The following is a 20123-nucleotide window of genomic DNA, read 5'->3' on the forward strand; positions in this document are numbered from 1 at the left end:
GTTTGTTTGTTTGTTTATTTATTTATTTATTTATTTATTTATTTATTTATTTATTTATTTATTTATTTAAGACACTTAAATCCAATGACCCCTGAAAACAAAATTAAATTCCAAGAAAATGAAATGCCCCCCAAAAAGTAACATTTAATAATTTAGTTGCAAGTGAATTTTAAGATGCAAAAAGAAATATAAAAAGGGCATAAAAACAAATGCAGGAACTAAAAATTTCAAGAAAAAAAGTCTGAAACTAAATTAAAATTGGAGAAAAATATATATTCATGCACACTGTAAAAAGGATGCAGCCATCTTCACAGGTTTGGCTTGCTCCAGCGTCCCCCTACCGCCCCCCTTCTGCTCCAGCGCCCCCACGCCGCCCCTTTTCATTCTACCGCCCCCCTGAAAAATGAAATCGCCCCCTGGGGGGCATTATCGCCCACGTTAAGAACCACTGCTTTAGACAAGAAATCAGAGGCTGTCAGCATGTGGGAAAACACTCCGATTCCAGCCACCTGCCAGCTCAGCTCCTTTTCCTGTAGCAGCAACCTAACATGAAAATATGTAGGGGAAGAAGCTTTTCCTGGCATGGAGATCAAGTGAGGAGAAAAACTGACAGCCTGATTTATGGGTGTCAGAAGATATGTTCTTAAATGCACAAAGTAGGGAGGCTTTGTGGAAGGAAGCCAGTTTGATCCATAGGATGACATAATCACAGTTTCTGCAGAGAATGGGAGGGATTAGGAAGCAAATGCAACCTTGAGCCAGTTTCTTTAGGACTGAGGGACGTAACAAGAACAGCTTTACTTATGTTAGGCCAAAACAAAATTAAAATTAAGAAGATAACAGTGCTGTGGCCCCTTAAAGATTAACTGCTATGTTTTAATGGGAGTTTTTGTGGAGAAGGCCACTTCTTCAGGTAAGGCCAGGCTTCCTCAGATTTGCCCATGAAAGCTCACATTGAACTATAGCAGTTATTCTTTAAGGTGCCACAGTGCTTTTGTATTCTTTTTTTATTCTCCTTTTGTTTTTTGCCTGACATCCTAGCATAGACGAACACGGCTACCTCTCCTAAAGCTTTACTAATGAGGTCTTTGTAATTCTTCATAATTTTCTTAATATCCCAAGCTAGTTCTCACAGCACATACCTTTCCACAACCATTGAATTGGCAACAGTGTTAGAAGTGCTGGTCTCATAATCCGCTTTCTTTACCTGATTATCTTACTATGTTGACATTTTTAGAAGAGAAGGGAAGGCTTTTCCAAGTCCCCTCTCTTTGCTGCTAACCAATCATGATCAACCATGCCTTACAGATGAGCTGACGTGCAGTGCCAAGTTGACTGTATGGCCTTCACGCCAGCCACTCTTCACCCGCAAACTGGAGGCTGTTGCTGTTGTGGAAGGACGTGCAGCACGGTTTGACTGTAAGATCAGTGGGAATCCTCCGCCAGCCGTCACCTGGACACGCTTTGGTAATTATTCTCATTAGGAGTGGATGATAATTTCATTTAGTTCATTTTTACATCAGAACTTCATAAAAATTGCAGAGTTCTTCCTAAATATAACATAAAGGACTTGGGAATTAGAAATCTCAAATGTAGAAGAAAATGTAAAACACACACACACATCTAGGCTTTGAGTGCTTAGGCCTTGAATGTTTTGCTTTGAAACGTTTCGCTACTCATCCAAGTAGACTGAAGAAGCTACTTGGATGAGTAGTGAAACATTTCAGCCTAATAAGAAAGAAGTCCAGTTGCCATGACTCAACTTCCAGACGCCTTGTCAGTAGTACCTTCATTGTAAACAGGTATGATGTGATTTTATGTATTTGGAAATGCTTAATACTTACTGATTTTAGCTTGTGTAGAGGGCTGGACATTTCTTTTGGTCTAATTTTGAAAAGAACTTGCAAAGTTTGCAATTTTTTCCATAAATCTGGAAGGAAAAACGCTTCACCCCGACAGCAGAAGAGAGCAGAATTGGCAGCTTTATCCATCCACAGACTTTGCTTACAGGATATTCTACAACCAGCTATCTTGGCTTTGGTGGGAGGTCAAACCAATATGGAACTCTTGCCCACCTGTTCATGCCAGCCTTTGAGAGGCTGAGGTAACAGAGTTCTTCATTCACACATATTTAGCTGGCTTTATTACATACACAGCTCCCAGTGTCAAACCTGGCTGCTATTCTGAGTGAAATGGCCATGTTTTTGATCAACAAGTGCTGCTGAGTGAAATTTCCCATATTTGCAATGAGACTGGTGTGTCGCACAATGTGGCCTACCTGCACTAATATACCTGCCTATCTGGGAGGAGGTAAGGATAATCTATCCTCTTGGTGGCTTCCATCCTTCCTTCCCCTGTCTTGGTCCAATCATTAGGGCCATGGTGGGGAATGTATGGTCTTCCAGAAAATGAGCTGCAGCTCCAGTCAGTCTTATCTTGGATAGGCAATAGCAAAGGATGCAGGGAATTGCAGTTCAATGACAGCAGGAAGATCGCATGTTGCCCATCCCTGCATTGGGGCTAATGGCAAAGTCTCTGTTTCATGGTAGAAGGGAACCTCTATCTATAGTCTCCACCCTTCTGGACAAGGTTCTGACTCTGATATGTTTGATGCAGGTCAATCGGTGCAAGAAGGGGAAACTGTCCGTATACACCAGGACAGGGGGCTGTACTCTCTGATCCTCCTGCATGTGACCTCCGAGGATGAGGGTCAGTACGGGGTGAGTGCTGTCAACAAGCATGGCCGAGCTGACTGCACTGCAGACCTGTATGTGGAAGAGCCGCGTCCAGCAGCCAGCTCCCAGATGTGAGTGTGAGGGGGGGGCAGCTTGTAGAAACACGCCATTGAGTGGCGGGCACAGCCAACAGCCACTACCGAGAGAGACGTTCTTGTACTGGTTTAGTGTAACCTAATGACCTCCTATTTAACTCATACAAAGTACTGGTGTTCTGTTTTTGTTTTGTGTTGTGTTTTTTGGGGGGGGGCACATTTAAGACCTCGGCCATTAAAAATCCTCCCAACCAAAAGAATCATGTTCTTGATTTACTGGGCCTTCTAACTACTCATTTTAAAACTGGCCTTGGCCAATGGTAGGCAATGAGTAGCTGCAAGGTACCCCTGTATAGTAATGGCAGTTGTGAGGCAGGCATTCCTTCAGATGTTCTGGAGCACAACTCCCATTGCTGGCGATGCTGGAGGTTCACAGTAGTTGTGCACTGCCTCAGTCCTAGGTTGGGGAAGGCTGTCATATATTTTGACCGGCAATATTTCAAAATGCTTTGCTATGTTGAAGATAGCCTATCCCATGAGAGAGATAGAAATCTTATTTGGGGCACACAACTCCTAAACTTGGAAGGCACTTTGCATTCATGAGAACCAGATCCATTTGCTGTTCTCAGTGACCCAAGCTGATGGCCAACTCCTTGGAATGCAAGCTGGCTTCTTGCCCAAAACAAGTAGACTCCCCAACAAACAGGCACACACAAAGAGGAAGGAGAGAGTCTTGCATCCCATTTGGGACTGGACTTTGTTCACTGCCTTCACCGGCTTTCTCAGGGTATTCTGTTCCTGTTATCCACTTCCAGGTTTTATAAAAGCTCATGCTCTTCAGAGTACAAATTCCCTGATGCTTCAGCAACTATAATTAGCATGTTTTAAAGGAGAGACACTAGCTAGACAAAATAGAGGCATTTGATATTAAGCCTAGTTGAATTGATTATGTTAAATATACCAAAACAACAGCAACCCCACATTACAATTACAGTAATCAGTTATAACAGAAAATAACAGATACCTCTGGCACTGCATACTAAGAGTTGTCTAATTGTCCAGGAGAATAAGAAGTATTAACCAAAGAGCCAAGATGTAGGTTTGATTACACAGACACCCTAACTTTCATTAAAAGCAAACATTTTCCAGTCCTCTTAAGTGTGAGCAAAGTCCTGAGCCAGTTTCCACTGTTATAAGTTCTATGGATATATTACTCAATTTAAGGCGGCCAGCCTATTGCCCCATGGATACCCAGAGTTGTTTGCTTAGCTATGGGCTGCCTACTGTTCAAAGACAGTGCAGAGGTGACCAATATCTTCTATGTTAGACTGTTATAAGTTCTTCTTTGTAAAGTTGTGGGAGAGAAATTTATTCCCTGGGTAACTTTGCTGGATTGAGCTTTCTTTGCATCATTGCTGATCTCTGCACTGGCTGTCAAACTCATTGTTTAGGCATCCATTTCCCTTATCTGACCCTCAGCCAGCCACAGCAAGGGGAGTCTGATCCAGCATAGTTTCCCTGCAATCACTCCGTCATCTGCATCTACGTTATTTTTTTCATAGCCCCGTCAGGATCACTTGATTTCCCATTTTTAATACAGTCTTCAATTTGCCTCGTGCTTCTTCTCCCAGGGGAAGGTTTACAAGAAACTCCCCTGTGGGTTTTTTGTTTCCTTTGCTATGGCATATTTTATTGAGAATCTTGCCTGTGTGCTTATTCCTCCGAGGCATGATTATGATTTGCATAAGGAGTTGGCTTCTTCTGTGCTCACAGGGCATTGAAAACGTATACTTCCTGTGGCCGTGTAATCGTCTCTCATGAGCTGTGACTGGCCAGAGGGGCTCCATGCTCATGAGATCCCCATGGCGGGGGGGGGGGGGTTTGGCTGCCACAGTTTTGATCTCTCCCCTGTCCCTATTCCTTGTAGCTCCAAGCTGGAAAAGATGCCATCCATCCCTGAGGAGCCAGAACAAGGCGAAAGTGAAGTGGAACGCTTTACCATGCCTGACTTTTTGCGGCCACTGCACGACCTCGATGTAGTAGAATCCAAGGAGGCTGTGCTGGAATGCCAAGTTGCTGGGCTGCCTTACCCCACCATCACATGGTTCCACAATGGCCGGCGCATTGAGAGCACTGATGACCGCAGGATGATGCAGTGTATGTGCCATCCCTTGGGTTTCCCCACGTATATGAGAACTTCCACAAGCAACAGGCTTGGCTACAGAGTTTTGAGGGGGGCTCTTGGGCAAGGTAACTGGCTGGATAGCTCAGTGAGTTATCTGGCTGTGGAGTGAGAGGTTGGGAGTTCAGTTCCCACAACAGCCAGCCTGTGTGGTTCTGGGCAAGCTGCACAGTCCCAGGATGTCCCCAAAGGAAAGGAATGGTAAACCACTTCTGATTACTCTTTACCTAGAGAACCCTGAAAAGGGTCACCATGTGTCAGAATTGACTTGACAGCTCAGAATTGACTTAGGCAAGGTATCCCCTCTGGGCCCACCACTTCTTGGCTTGCTAGTTTCCTGACAAATCTTGCTATTGGTCTAGGTCCTCAGCACCTATGGGGAGATGAGTAGCAAATGGGGGAAGGAGGTAAGACCTGCAAACTCTTCTAATCCCTTTTTGCCACCACGGTTGCCACCTCTCCAGCCTTGTTGTCTTGCTTCATCCCTTCTCAGCCAGAGAGACAGGACAGACAAGGTAGCAGATGGCTGAGGAGAGAAATCATGTTGTGTCAGGGTATCTGGGGCCTTTGTAGGGCCATAAGCAACAGTACATGCTTGACCATGTCAGCCTCTGATCCCAGCCTTCTGAGTGCACCAATTCCAACAGAGTGTGCTAAAAGAAGACAATACCAAGTCAAAATAAAGTGTTACATTTACTGATGCTTGAACCAGAATATCTAAGTGGCATTTATCCCTCCCTTAACCAAGGGACATGGGAGGGATCCATCAGAAAATTCTGCCAAGATTTGCCCTGACAGTGGCGAGACTGAGGCAAACACCTCAAGTAGCAATACTACGGATAGTGACATCAACACTCTGGTTATTCCCCTTGCCCTTCCTCCGGCTATTCTCCTCTCTGGGAAAACTCAGCAATGTGTGCCATTAGCTTATCAGATTCTAAATTCATATGCTGGCCTTGGATGTGAAAGATAATGCAATCCTGTAAACAGTGTTGATGTAAGATTTTAACAGAAATTTCTGTCAGCTTCTCTACATAGAATGATGGTGGGAGCCATCTTGTTCTTTGCCTCAGGTAGCTAAATATCTTGAGCTGGCCCTGGCTCGAGGACAGACTCCATAGAAAGGAACACATGTTCATTTTCGAATAGTTTCCCCTCAGGTTTCCATTAATTCTGCACTGGCTGCTAATGCTATACCAGTCAAGAAACATTATTGAGCCATTCTGGTTTTCTCTCCTTAATGAATGAGTTAAAAAACTGGTAGCAATAAAACACAGGAAGGTTAAAACTAAAACATGTAAATACATACCTACATACATACCTACATACCTACATACCTACATACATACCTACATACATACCTACATACATACCTACATGCATACCTACCTACCTACCTACCTACCTACCTACCTACCTACCTACCTACCTACCTACCTACCTACCTACCTACCTACCTACCTACCTACCTACCTACATACATACATACATACATACATACATACAACCCTACTGTCTCATTCACAGAGATTTATAGGGGTTACATATGACATAATCATGTTTTAGTTTTAACCTTCCTGTGTTTTATTGCTGCCACTTCTATCTGATCCCACTTCTATATATATATCCCACCCATCTGGTCTACACGACCACTCTGGGCGGCTTCCAGTGTAACATATATACAATAAAAAACAGAGAAATTTTACATAAGACATGCATCTGTTTGTTTTTGTGTTTGCTTTGGACTCCAACTCTTAGAATTCTCTAAGAATTCCTCAAGCAGAATTTGTGGAGATCCTGTCTACAACACACGCCTATCGACTCCTGTATTTCACTCACCTGGAACAGAGTCTACTTTCCAGGCTCTGTGGGTAGAAATGCCCCAGAATTCTGCCTGTGGAATCCTTAGAGAATTAGGAGAGTTGTATTCTCGAAGGCTTTCACGGCCAGGATCTGATAGTTGTTGTAGGTTTTTCGGGCTGTTTGGCTGTGTTCTGGAGTGTTTTTCTCCCTAACATTTCAGTTACGTAGGTCTCTGTGGCCGGCATCTTCAGAGGACAGGAGTTAGAACTCTGTGTTATGGTGTAGTGTGTGGGATAGCTGAGTATTAGGGAAAAAAACCTCTAGAACACGGCTAAATAGCCCAAAAAAACCTACAACGGCAGTTCAGAGAATTGTTGTCCAAAAGATCCAAATGGCATATACCTGTGATGCTGGTTTATCGCACAGCAAAAGTACTGTTTATACGTACCCTCAGATAGACTATACCCAATGCAGATCAGATTTGAGTGTGAGTATCTGTATATGTGTGTATGGGTGCATTTCTTAATTGAACCAAGAAGCCGACCGTGGAAATGTTACTTTTTAGGGACTACATCTCCCAGAATGTAGGGAGGGTCTAAGGAACTGTCCAAAAAAGGTAATGTTTCCAAGCTATGCTGAACATCTGTTGCCTGAGCTTAATGGCAGATTTTGCCTCACAGAAAGATGAAAAAGTGCCATGATGGCTGGGAGTACAGCCCTCGGGCTGTTGCTCCGGCATCACCATGACTCTAACTTCCACCTGTACCTACTACATCTGTGAGGCAGCACATCCTTACAAGAGGTTCTGTAAGTTTTCACCTCCTTCCCTCATCATACCATGTCTTACTTATTTTGAGAGAAACCTGTTTGTATGTTTGCACTTTAGCTGGCTATTGTGTCCTTCAAGGACTGTACCCTCATCCTCAGCCCCTCACATTCATGTTCTGTTCCTCTCTTTTCCACTCTACTTTGCAGACAAGGACATGCATCGTTTGGTCTTCCTCTCTGTCAGTCATGCCCATGCTGGGGTCTATAAAAGTGTAATTGCCAACAAAGTGGGCAAGGCCACCTGTTATGCACACCTCTATGTGACAGGTAAGGTGGGGAGAGAGCCGGGAAACCTCCTTTCAGCATCAGGGCACTGCTGTTCAGGACGATAGAAGCTGTATTTCAGAACACCAGGAAAATAGTTGAGAATTTAATGGGAGCTTTTGGAGTCTTTTGTAGTAGATTGGCAAGGATATCTGACTCCAGTTTGTTTAACAAGAGCAGCAACAAAATGATCCCCCCCCCGTGCCCAAATTACACTGCTGAAATTAAAGGAGATGACCAGTAGTGGATTTTTTCTGTGGAAAAGCTGTGATGTCAGTTCAGTTCCCTTACTCAGGGTAAAATCCTGGTTTCAGAATTGTGTAATTCTCCATGTCTTTCTTTTTCACCATGCTGCAGTTGGTGGATCTACTGGTTTTGGTAGAAAAATAAAGTAGAATCCAGTTGTCTGTCAGTGCCAGCTATAAAGAATAGGCAATGATGGTGTATATGTGTGTTAATGAATGTACTTTATAAGATACTGTATGTTTCCAAATGTTCGGTCTCACTAATACATTATATTTTAGGTGTGTATGTAGGGTTATTTTACCTGGAGTATCTATTCTCTTTGAAGTATTGGATTCTGCACTCATATTATTGGTATTTTTCCAGTGTTTTTCTTATTTCACTTTGTACAATGTTTTTTTCCTTTGACTTCCTACTCCTCTCATTCCTCTTGAAAGCTTATTTTATTTTTAGTATCGCTTTGTACCAAGGGTGGTATTTAGGCAACTTGAGCTTCCCAGTCAGACGTTTTCAGTTAGTGCTATGCTATCACTCAAAAACAAACAAGCAAGCAAAAACTGAGTAAAGAAGCTCATGTGTTAAAGATATCTGCAAGATTTCTTCAGGAATTTTAAAAATAAATGTTGATTTCTTAAAGAAAAGAGAAATGGATTTTTAAGGAGAAAGGCAGGGTAAAAATTGTAAATAATTAATTAATAAAATAGAGGTTTGGACACAATTTCTGAGCAACCCTGTGCTCAGGCTTGGTTTTGGCAGCAAATCACAGAAAGGAATGTCTATATGGAACAAATGTAGAACTATTTTATTTTGAACAAGTTCTGTGTGAAGGGGTCCTGAGACAAGGCCAGAGTAATTTGTCCAATATTAGTCAGCCATGAAGATATCTTCCTGTAGAGTAAGGAACGTGCCTTGAAAGAGCAGATCTCCATTTCTTGAACCTCTTTATATGGAAGACCACATAATACCACTGAGTCCTTGAACACAGGGAAGTGACTTAAAATGCCAGCTCTGGTATAATTGGGTGGAGGAAGAGATAAGCAAAAACAGTTCTACTTAAAACATGACATTTGTTGTCTCTTTGTCTTCTACTGTATTCTCTGAAGCTGTTTAGCCTCCATGCTTTCTTCTTTTTACAGACGTGGTTCCCACACCCCCTGATGGACCACCCACTATAGTTGCTGTCACCGGTCGAGCTGTTACACTGAAGTGGAACAAGCCCAAGTGGCTGGATTCAGCCATTGGTAAGTAGACCCACCCTCAAGGCACGGAGGGCAACATTGATTGGGAAAGAAAGCAGCATGCTAAGGTAGACAGCAAGGAAAGTTGAAGAAGCCACAGAATCAGAGCCCTCTGGATCCTTGTTACTGTAGAGCCAAGCACAGATTAGGCTGCAGATCCTTCCACATAGTTGGATGCCCCTATTGAGCAGCCCTATTGAGCAGCTTTATGATTCATAGTTGGATGTCTCTGCTGGCAATTGTCACTAGGCAGATGTGTGCAATCTGGTGCTTAGAGTGCAAATAAATCCCCCACAAAATCGACAGCTGCCACTGATGAGTTCTACAACTCACTCACTCTGTATGCTGCTGGCAGAGAGGAGGGCATTATTTCAGTAATTTGTATATTGCCCAATTTAGTGCAGAGCACTACTGTGGGCAATTGACAGTAGTATAAATAACCATCTCAATAAGCTCCCAGCCCCAATACACCTTCCCACCACCCTGGTCAAATCCAGAACAAACCCAAATCCAACAAAATCCCACAACACACAAACCTATTGATGGCTAACAGATAATTAATGCCACGGGAGAATCTCTCTCAAGGCTTGTTTGAAGTTACTGGTTTTTAACGGCTTCTGGAATGCTGGGAGGGAAGGGGCCAGACGGATCTATACAGGAAGGCTGTTCCAAAAAACTAAGTCTTCTCAATAGCAGACCTACGTTTCCCATGGATGCTTTCTTTGCTTCCCTCAGAGTGGCCACCTGTAAGAGACCAGCCTGGATAGATTGGGTGGCATGGACTAATGTTCTTTAGGGAAGGCACTCTGACAGCTAATGAATTTCCAAATCGTTAAGGGCTTTGTCCCTTAATACCAACACCCTAAATCTAGCTTGGGAAGGCACAGGAAGCCAGTGCTGCCACACCAGTACTGTGCATAGATGATCGAATTTTGCAACCCCAGTAATTAACCTGGCTGCTGCATTCTGCACCTGTTGCAGTCTCCGAGTCACCTTCAAGGGGAGCCCGATATAAGAAGCATCTCAATAGTCTTTGAGATCAACAGCACATGGGACAGTGTGGTCAAGTACCCCACCCCCATCAACATAGGAGTATAACTGGGCAATCAGACAAAGCTGATTGAAGGCTGACCTTGTCATGATCACTATTTGATGTGCCAAAGAAAAGGCTTCCATCTAAGATCACTCCCAAGTTACTCACTCTGTCCCTAAGAGGAAGAGTAAAACCGTAGGGAAGTAATGCTCTAACCTGTTTGCCACCCCAACCATTAAGACCTCTGTCAGTTTCAGCCTTTTCACCCTGGTCCATTCCAATATTGAACCCAACCAATGCTGCAGCACCTGGACAGCATCCACTGCAGAGGATGTGAAGGAGAGATAGAGCGATGTGTCATCAGCATACTGATGACAATGCACTCCAGAATTCTGGATGACCTTTCCTAACGACTTTACATAGATGTTAAAAAGCACTGGGGAGATAGACAACTCCTGAGGAATCCCACAGCTGAGCATCCACAAGGGCAATAGCATTTCCCCAAACTGAACTCCCTGGACACTGCCATTGAGAAAGGATTTGAACAACCGCTGATCCCCAGTGCCAATAACCTGTCCAGGAAGATACTATGGTCAGTGGTATCAAAAGCCACTGAAAGATCAAGGAGAACCAACAGATCATTCCTCCCCAATCAGTTTCCCTTGAAAGGTCAATGTGTGGCATGGCCAGTCATGCTGTGACCTAAACCCTGACTGGAATTGATCAAGACAATCCGTTTTCTCTAGAAATGCCTGGAGCTGCTCTATCACCAGTCATTCAACTTGCCCAGAAAAGGGATATTGGCAACTGGACTATGGTTGTTCAAGTCATTGGTTGCTAAATTCAATCTTTTGAGGATGGGCTGTATTAGGGTCTCTTTCACTCAGGAGGGCACATCGGCCCCCTGAAATGGTGATTTTGGGAAATGTTTTCATAAGATCATCAATTAGTTTTTATTAGCGTCATACGAACTCCACACCACTTCCCTTCCCCCAAAAAAGTATTCCCAGAAAACCTGGATTTTGTGACCCATAACACAAATTAAGCAAATGTGCTTAATTGATATTATATTCTACAGTGTATTTGAGTTCTTCATAATTTATTCTAGATTTGTTGCTCATATGAAGGGGCAAAGAAATATGCTCGCCAATAAACCTTGTTTTCAGAAATCTTGTATCTTTGCAACCTGTAGAAACTTGTTTTTCTTATATGAAAAGATGTTTATCACAGGGACCTGAAAGATACTATAATATGCTATAGAGATATGCTAGAAATCACCGTATCCCAGAATCTTGCAGGCAGGTTGGTCCCTTCCTTGTCAGTGAAGAAGTAATGGAGAGGGCATTATGACTGGAATACAGTACAGCCCCAATTCTGGGTTTATGGCTCATAAAGCTTGCAATCACTAGAACTTCTTTCTCTCTCATTTTAAAATCCTGTTTTCAGATCCTGCCACCGTGACCTATACTCTCCAGCAAGAGGTCCTGGGTTCAACTCACTGGACTGCTTTTGCCACAGGTGTGCGTGACACCACCTATACTGTTCTTAATCTGAAGAAAGGTATCCGGTATATGTTTCGTGTGCTCACAGCTACAGCCAAGGCCAGCAGCAAACCTTCTCCATCTACTGCACCTGTGCAGCTCCTTGACAGAGGTAAAATGGCATCAAAACAGGGAAGACACAAAAGGTTGGTTATGTGTGGATGTGGATGTTATGAAAGGAGAAGAACAAAGAAGAAACTGAGTGTTATTAATTCTTCTTTAATATTTGCATAATTTACTGTTTTTAGTTTTTATTATTGTGTTTCTAATGGTGTAAACCACCTTGAGTCCTTTTTAAGGAGAAAGGTGGAATAAAAATATGTTAAATAAATAAACAAACCGCCTCATGCCGTTCCTCCTCACTAAAGTTGTGATGGAGGGCATGGGAAGTCCTTGCCCATCTTTATGGCTGAATGGGGTTTGAGTTTAAGGACTAGTTTGACATTTTAATGGTTAAAATCAGAAATATTTTTACAGATAATTGGTAATGAGGAAAAAAATAATAAAGCAGAAGAAAATAACGCATTTCTGACTTTTTGCTCTTTTCTGGACTAGTATTATAATTAGACTCCGGGATGATTTTAAAAATCAAGATGAGGTTCAAAAGATTAGAAATCTGATCTGCTTGATGTCACGCTTTCTCCAGAGTCCATAGCAAAAGCCGATAAATGTCTTCTTCAATAACTTCAATAAACTGCTTCTTCAATAACTTTAAGTCTGCTCCTCTATTAACTGCAAAGTTGCTGATATTAATCCTATCCTTTAAGTCTCTTTCCCTGTCATACTAGTAGTCTAAATTTTATTTTTAAAATACTATTAATAACTGGAGTTTCTAAACCATCTATAGCCAATGCAACAATGTATATTTGGCTTGCCTCAGGGTGATCCCAATGGTAATTCTAGAACACAAAATTTTCTCTTTTAGCTAATGAGGTAGATGCTAATTGTTGTTACAACCTTATGGGATATGCTCCTACATAATGAATTGGGTTCTTAAAAAGTCTGACAATTTTTCACTGACGGCCCCATACCTCTCGAACTGTTTTCCACAAGACACATCTCTATCGCTTTTCTTTCAATTTACATTTTCCTAAGAGTTCAGCTGAGTTTTTAGGCTGGTTTCCCCCAAATAATAATTTGGATTACAGTCTTGAAATGATGTTGAGGATTCCATGTCAGAAGATCCAGAGAAGCCTCTCTCTGTATTTGCAGAACTGTGGCTCCAGGACTCCTTGGGAAGAAAGAATGGCTGCTAAAACAGTTTATTGGTACAGAATTGCTCCCTTTAAAAATGTAGTACAAAGAGCAAAGTACGCATTCTGTAAACATAGGAAGTTGCCCATAAGAATTATAGGTCTTCTTTTTAGTTGGGTGGGCTATACTAGGGCACCTTTGGCATAAGGCTTAATCTACAGTACCTCACGAGATACAACACAGCACTCGATAACTGGGTACACAAAGTCAGGACAGGTATGTGAACAAGCTGTGGAATGAACTCTAAAACTAGGATTTCTCTTTAATATGTTCCAACACAATATAGCCAATGTAGCTGAGTACTAGAAAACCCCTTCCTACCTGCTTGCATACCTTTTGATCTAGAGAAGCAAACTCACAAGGATGCTCACTGCCCTTCGGGTTGCACTTGCAGGTCCTTACCTGGAGGAGGCACCCATGATCTTGGACAAACCAGATGTGGTCTATGCAGTGGAGGGGCAAGCGGCCTGCATCACAGTAACCCTCAATCATGTAGAAGTGACTGTCACCTGGAGAAGGTATGCTGTCTGCTGAGATACAGTGTTACTTACAGCTCAAAACCTACCTAGCACAATGTATGGCTGGCTACCAGGAAATAGTAGCACTAGGAGGATGCTGAGTTTGCAAGAGAGCAGTTACAACTTCAAGTAACAGAGGAAGAGAAGACAAGAAGGGGATGAGGAGACCTGTCCTGGAGTCGTCTTTGATGTGAATTCCTGGCTACTGTAACATTTTTAACGTTTGCTTTTTCTGATTATTTATACTATGGCTTAGTATGATTTCAAGGCAAGCTACAATAATTTCATCATGAATTTGAGATTCATTGGCCAGAGTTCTATTGGGAATTCAGTCTGGAACAAGTGTTCTTGTGTAAATTGTACCAGTCAATTGCTGCTAATTAATGAATTGCTGCTTGTATTCCTTGCGCATAGCTTGTGCATGAGGGTGAATGTGAGCAGTGTCTTTTGTTAATTAGTGGCAATTCATTCCCACAATTTATGCAATATAGTTTTGCAAATACAGTTCCCAATAGGATCCTGGGCATTTTGTCTCCAAAGAGTTGACAATTAAACGGCCAATTCATACATTGTTTGTAGGAGAAAGAGACCCTCAATAGGGGAAAATAATCAGTCACAGGCTCCTTTCTGAGAGAACTTGTCTAACCCATGTCTTTTAGATTCATATTTCTCACATTGTACTTTAAGACTTGCTATGCTTAACACATTTTAGGTGTTTTACTTCAAAAAAAGTGTAAATTGGCCCTCTGGAATATGTAAATATACAGGGTTTGGGGAAACAAAAAATCAGCAAAGCAATCATCATCATCTAATTTAGAAAATATAAAAATTAATACAAAAAAGTCACTTACGCCATGTAATTTTCACTTTTGCGTCGAATGGACAGTTTCTAATGCTGTGGGTTTGTTTCAAGAATTGTAGCTGTCGTTTTTGTATTATATTGTTGTTGCTGCTGTGAATTTTTCACCACTGTGATATATGCCAGTCTTAAATTTATTAAGAGACATAAACTCCTGGCTTTGCTGACCCACTGGGCTTTGAGAGGAAGACAGTTGGTAGGGCCTTTCTTTATTGGGGGAGCTGAGCAGTCTGAAATCTTGAAGCCGCAGAGGCAGTTAACAAAGCATGTTGCTGGGCGAGAACAACTTGCTGTGAAAGGGGTTCAACAGCAAGGTGCATGCTGGAGGATTCCACAGCCTCCCACCCCATCATACTCTTCTTCTTCGTTGTCCCTCCCAGGTCTGGTGTGGTGCTCAAAGATGGAGACCCAAACTGGGAGATGAGCATGCCTGATGATGACCAGCACTCCTTGCGATTCATGCGGGTGGGCAAAGGGGATGTGGGGGAAATTACCTGTGAGGTGAGCAACCAGCATGGATATGACCACTGCTTCATCACCTTGGAGCTGGCAGGTATGGGAAGCTCAAAACACACCATATACTCCATCTTCATCCTCACTCTCTGCTCTGAGCGTAGTGCCTCCCCTGAAGACTGTGACCTACATCCTTATGTGTGACATTATTGGGATGGAACATCTCCTCAAGATACTCCCATATTCTGGGAATGAGGCTGTGCCTCAGATAAGCCACCATGGCACATTGGAGGGGCGGTGCAGTCTTTTGCTAAGAGTTTCCTGTATCTGTGGAATGTTGTAGTCCTCGGCTTTCACACAAGATGGTGGTCAAAAAACTAGGGAGGCTTCTCTAAGAAGGAGGGAGTGAAAAATGTAGCTGTTCTAGGCTGGGGTGTATATTTGACGGGTTGCTCAGGATGCTGAGTAGGCTTTCTCCTGTTTCAATGGAACATGTGTTTCTACCCCTAGAGGCACCTCGCTTTGAGTCTATCATGGAAGACATTGAAGTTGGTGTGGGTGAGACACCACAGTTTGCTGTAGTGGTAGAGGGCAAACCTCTTCCAGACATCATGTGGTACAAGGTGAGTGTGGACTCAGGTTGGTATCTGGGAGAGGCCTTTGGGGTTGCTTGTGGTTGACAATTTGCTGGAGCTTCAATTTATACCCACTCTGCCACATCGTCTTAGTTTTAATCCCTAGGTTCCATCATCTCTCAGTCATGCCTCCTATGCAGCTACCCTGATGCCCCTCAATCCAGATCCACTGAAATTTTCTCAACTTGACATGTTATAGCCAGGAGCGATTGTATGGCAATCTGTTTGAGAACAGGCATAGACCTCCTCTGCTTTGAGGCTGATAGCCTGGCTGTTCTGACTCACTGCCTGTTAGAGGTCTGTGGAAGTCAGCCAGTGCCTGCTGTATCATGAATATGAATAATGGGAGAGATTTGAATTCTTCCAGAGGGAGATACAACTGGGAAAAGGTCAGGAAGGTAAGGAAAGATGAGACTGCCCTTCCTGCAGCTTGTTGACTTGAAACATGCCTGTAAAAGCACAGCAAAAGAATATGATACAAGAGCATTCCTCTAGTTCAGAGCTCAGGAACGTGTCGCCTTCTGTCAACTCCCATTAGCCCTAACTTGCATAGGCAGTGATGAGGGACAATTGGAGTTGAAATCTGTCTGTATCTATGCCACCACAAGTTGTCCACCCTACTTTAGCTAACTTGATGTTTTCAAGTCCTTCGTCTCAATATGTCATCAATAGGATGAAGTGCTCCTGACAGAAAGCAATCATCTGAGCTTCGTGTACGAGGAAAGTGAATGTTCTTTAGTTGTGTTGAACACGACAGAGCAAGATGGTGGGGTGTACACATGTATCGCACGCAACCTGGCTGGAGAACTGTCTTGCAAAGCTGAGCTTGTGGTTCGTGCAGGTACGTGACATTTTACTAGCTGGAGAAGATGCCATGCATTATTTTGTAGGGTTCCCTGGGTGTAGCGACTAACCAAGTGGTGCTGGCATTTGTTTTTCCACTATTTTGATCAGACAGGAGCAGAAGTCTGGGTACCCACAATGCCAGTGGAATCTGACTAAACTGGAAAGAATGTTTCCCCATCATAGGGGCTCTGCCAAACATAAGAAGGGACCTGATGGATCAGGCCAAAGGCCTACCTGATCCACCATTCTGTTCCCACAGTGGCCAACCAGATGAACAAGAGAAACCACAAGCAGGACATGAGTGCAATAGCACTCTCCAGCTTGTGTTTCCTGACAACTAGTTCTCACAGGCATACTGGCTCCAATACTGGAGGAGATATACTTCTATGATGTGTGGCAGCCACCGATATTCTGTGGCTGAAGAGGGCTCTGAATACACACAGACCAGGTGACTCACTAATAGGAACATACACTATCTTTGGACAAATTTGCAAAAACAGTCTGAACTGGGGACATTTCTGCAATTTTGGGTAGACCACCAGACAGAGCAAATAAAAGCTGGCTGCCAGTGTGGTGAACAATCCACCACCACCACACAGCTCTTTTGTATTGCATACAGCATTTTTGAGGTTAAAAAGCTTTTCAGCAAAGATCCCCAACAATGTGAACTGAGGAAAGGGTAATTGAAAGTAATATATAACATCCGTTGACTGAGAGCTGCTGGCTCTGAAAAGAATGGGCAAGCAGCCCCTGAACCCCCCTCAGTGTCTTCTGGGCATTCCAACCACTGATGGCTCTGCACGCTATAGGTCCCTTTACAGTCCCTTTGGTGGCCATTTTGCATAGCTGTACTGCAAAGTGAAAGACTTGCATTCCTTGTTGCTAGTTAGGATTCACACTCTAGAATTTTCTTCTCTCGCTTTGTTTACTTAACAGTTTACTAATAGGACTGAGTGTGTCTGTGACTGTGGATGAGTGCCTGCATTATTCTTGTACGGGCTTGGCTTGGCTGGACCAGAATTGCTACGTTTGTTTGGCTTTACTGTATTTCTTCTCCCCACAACACCTCTGCCTTCTTTCTTCCGTGTGGTGATGCAAGTCCCGCTGCGTGCTGCCCTTGGCACAATTGCAAGGAAGGTGTCAGTAGGTAGGAGTAAAATCCACCAGTCTACCAGGCCCCCAGAACGGAGGGCTCTGGGCAGTTCACACCTTCCCCCAGGGCCATGAGGAAAGATGACTGGCTGAGACCTGAACCAACCGTTTACCAGTTCATAACAGCAAACCATCATGGGGATTGTCACGGGGATTGTGGAGGTCTGCTTAACACGAATGTGACTCTAAGGATTAAAGCTGCTTAGATAAACTTCGAGAGGTAGAAAATGAGATTATGGGAGGTACAGGCATGTGTGCATTCAATTTTCTTCTTTTGCCCCTGCCCTTGCTCCTCTTCTTCACTGCTATCTTTGTTCCCCTCTAGCTGTGCCAGATGCAGATGCTGCACAGGGGCAAGAAGAGTCCCATGCAACCCGTCGCCTTGCTGACTATTACGATGTCCATGAGGAGATCAGCAGGTGAGGAAAAGACGGATGGCATTTTCCATAAGTTAAAAAAAAAAGGAGAAAGTGACAGATAGGCCGCATCTGTGGTCACCGAAGCTGGGACCTTTCCTCTGTAGAGGTGGTCTGACAAGAAGGCTCCAAAGAAAGAAAGGGAGTCTCACTTAAAAAGAGTTGTGTTGGTGTTACAAACTCAAATTCACTTATGGGTTACTCTAGATGAGAGGTGAGTAAAGTGTCTGCAGAGGCCTCTTTTTCAAAGGCAGAAGTGACTATTCTAGGCTATCTATGCCCCTGCATACAGTTTGCTGATGGAGTCCTCTGTCATGGAAATCTGCAGCCACAGATCAGTTTGGGAAATTACATGTAGAAGCAGTGATAGATTCCTGCCATTGTTCCATCTGTGTTCATATGATACAGCCATGCAAGTGGATGTAATCAGAATGGACTCTTCCAGGCTGAAGGCAGTCAGCTGTCATGCTCGTGTGTAGTTGGTGGTTGGGAGAACATGGGGGGGGGAGGGAGAGACAGGTTTTGCCTATATGCCCACCTCATTTCCTGAACTGTGGCAAATCACCCGTGTTTCAGGACACTTTTCTGGTAATAATAGTGAGGCACAACCACTTAGACCACTGTATAGTATGTAAACTAGGAACACAGCTCACTGGGGCTATTCATGTTGCTTTCTGACAGAGCCTCTCCTTTTGCAACAACCAAAATAGTACATTAGGGAAGAAGCCTTTTCAGTGAAGGCCTATCCCTCCATTAAGTTCAGAAGACATTTCCTGGTGATCATTGGACAACACAGGGACTTCTCTTTGAGAGAATGCCTTTCACTTTTCCATCCTTCTAGGCACATCCACTTTGCCTTGCCCTCCAATCTACTCCCTTGATTGGCAAGGCTGTGATCAAAACAACACAAAGGGAACACTAAAGGGTCCACAAGATAACATATTGCTTGGTGACCTGTGCTGTATTCCTCCTAGGGGAGCCTTCTCATACCTGCGGCGAGTGACTGAGAAGAGTTCCGGTTTAGCCTTTGCTGCCAAATTCATCCCATGCCGTGCCAAAGCCAAGAAATCAGCACGCCGTGAACTTGGCATCCTAGCCCAGCTGGACCATGAGCGCATTGTCTACTTTCATGATGCCTTTGAGAAGAGGAATGCCCTCGTCATTGTCATGGAGCTGTATCCTATGTTTTTCATGAGGACTAGTTGGGCAAGGATCTGTTAATTGACTAGCAGGACTTTTTGTCTTTGCTTTTACAATGGTGTGCAGCAGTAGAAGGGCACTGTGTCTTGATCTGAAGTCTGATCCACTTTCATCCTCCATCAATCAGATTCAAATGGTAATTTAGAAGGATGCAGTCCATTTTTGAGATGGGTAAAACAACTGGACTAGTGATGATTAATGAATGCAATAAATAAAACTGACAGGAACAAAAGCTGTTTTAATACCTTTGTCACACAGGGGGCCTCCTCACTGAAGGCCATTGGTCTTTTAACCAGGATTCTTAAAGTTTGTTGTCTACCCTCAGCCCTGTGATGAAGACCCGAAGTTACAGTTATGACTAGAGATGGGCACGAAACAAACTGCTACGACCAAAAAAACACCATGAACTGGGCTGGGTCATGGGTCGTTTTGTGAGGGGTTAGGGAAACAATGCTTTCGCAAAGCGAAATGAAATGCTGAACCTTTTCATTGTTGGTGTTTTGTTTCACTTTGTCCCGTTTTCCCCCTCCCAAAAAAGCCCCCCTTCAAGGGCCACACCTACCTTACTCTCTCTGGGCCTCTGCCACCACTGCCCAACTGAAGAGGACAGTAGGCTATCTGGAGCCTATTTCCCACCCCAGTCCTTCCTGGGAGGCTTAGCGTATTGTGGGAAGTGTAGCTCTTTAATAGTTCCCTATATACAGTATATCCCAATGGACAGCAAAACTACACTTCCTACTCTGCTGTGCAGCGGAGTTAGGGAAGAGGCCCAGAGCAAATAAGGTAGGTGCTCGGACCCATGAAGGGGGGGGGGCTTTCTGTGTAACTGAGCTACAAAGAAAGCCCCTCTTCATTTAGAGATGGGCCCAAACCGAATGATCCACAAAT

At 43.6% G+C, this 20123-nt stretch overlaps 1 protein-coding gene across 10 annotated transcripts in view; it reads left to right on the forward strand.

Moving 5' to 3' along the window:
* Positions 1 to 20123, forward strand: part of SPEG (striated muscle enriched protein kinase) — a 150211-nt gene that overhangs the window by 94585 nt on the left and 35503 nt on the right. For all 10 annotated transcript variants that reach the window (XM_020792170.3, XM_020792171.3, XM_072985337.2 and 7 more), the window contains 12 exons: positions 1309 to 1467; positions 2617 to 2806; positions 4698 to 4927; positions 7731 to 7850; positions 9227 to 9331; positions 11808 to 12014; positions 13551 to 13674; positions 14914 to 15086; positions 15497 to 15609; positions 16294 to 16462; positions 17945 to 18038; positions 19010 to 19210. In XM_020792170.3, coding sequence (XP_020647829.3) covers positions 1309 to 1467; positions 2617 to 2806; positions 4698 to 4927; positions 7731 to 7850; positions 9227 to 9331; positions 11808 to 12014; positions 13551 to 13674; positions 14914 to 15086; positions 15497 to 15609; positions 16294 to 16462; positions 17945 to 18038; positions 19010 to 19210 — 1885 coding nt within the window. The remainder of the gene's footprint in view (positions 1 to 1308; positions 1468 to 2616; positions 2807 to 4697; positions 4928 to 7730; positions 7851 to 9226; positions 9332 to 11807; positions 12015 to 13550; positions 13675 to 14913; positions 15087 to 15496; positions 15610 to 16293; positions 16463 to 17944; positions 18039 to 19009; positions 19211 to 20123) is intronic.

The sequence above is a fragment of the Pogona vitticeps genome, chromosome 1 (assembly GCF_051106095.1).
Source record: "Pogona vitticeps strain Pit_001003342236 chromosome 1, PviZW2.1, whole genome shotgun sequence".
Classification (NCBI taxonomy): Eukaryota; Metazoa; Chordata; class Lepidosauria; order Squamata; family Agamidae; genus Pogona; species Pogona vitticeps.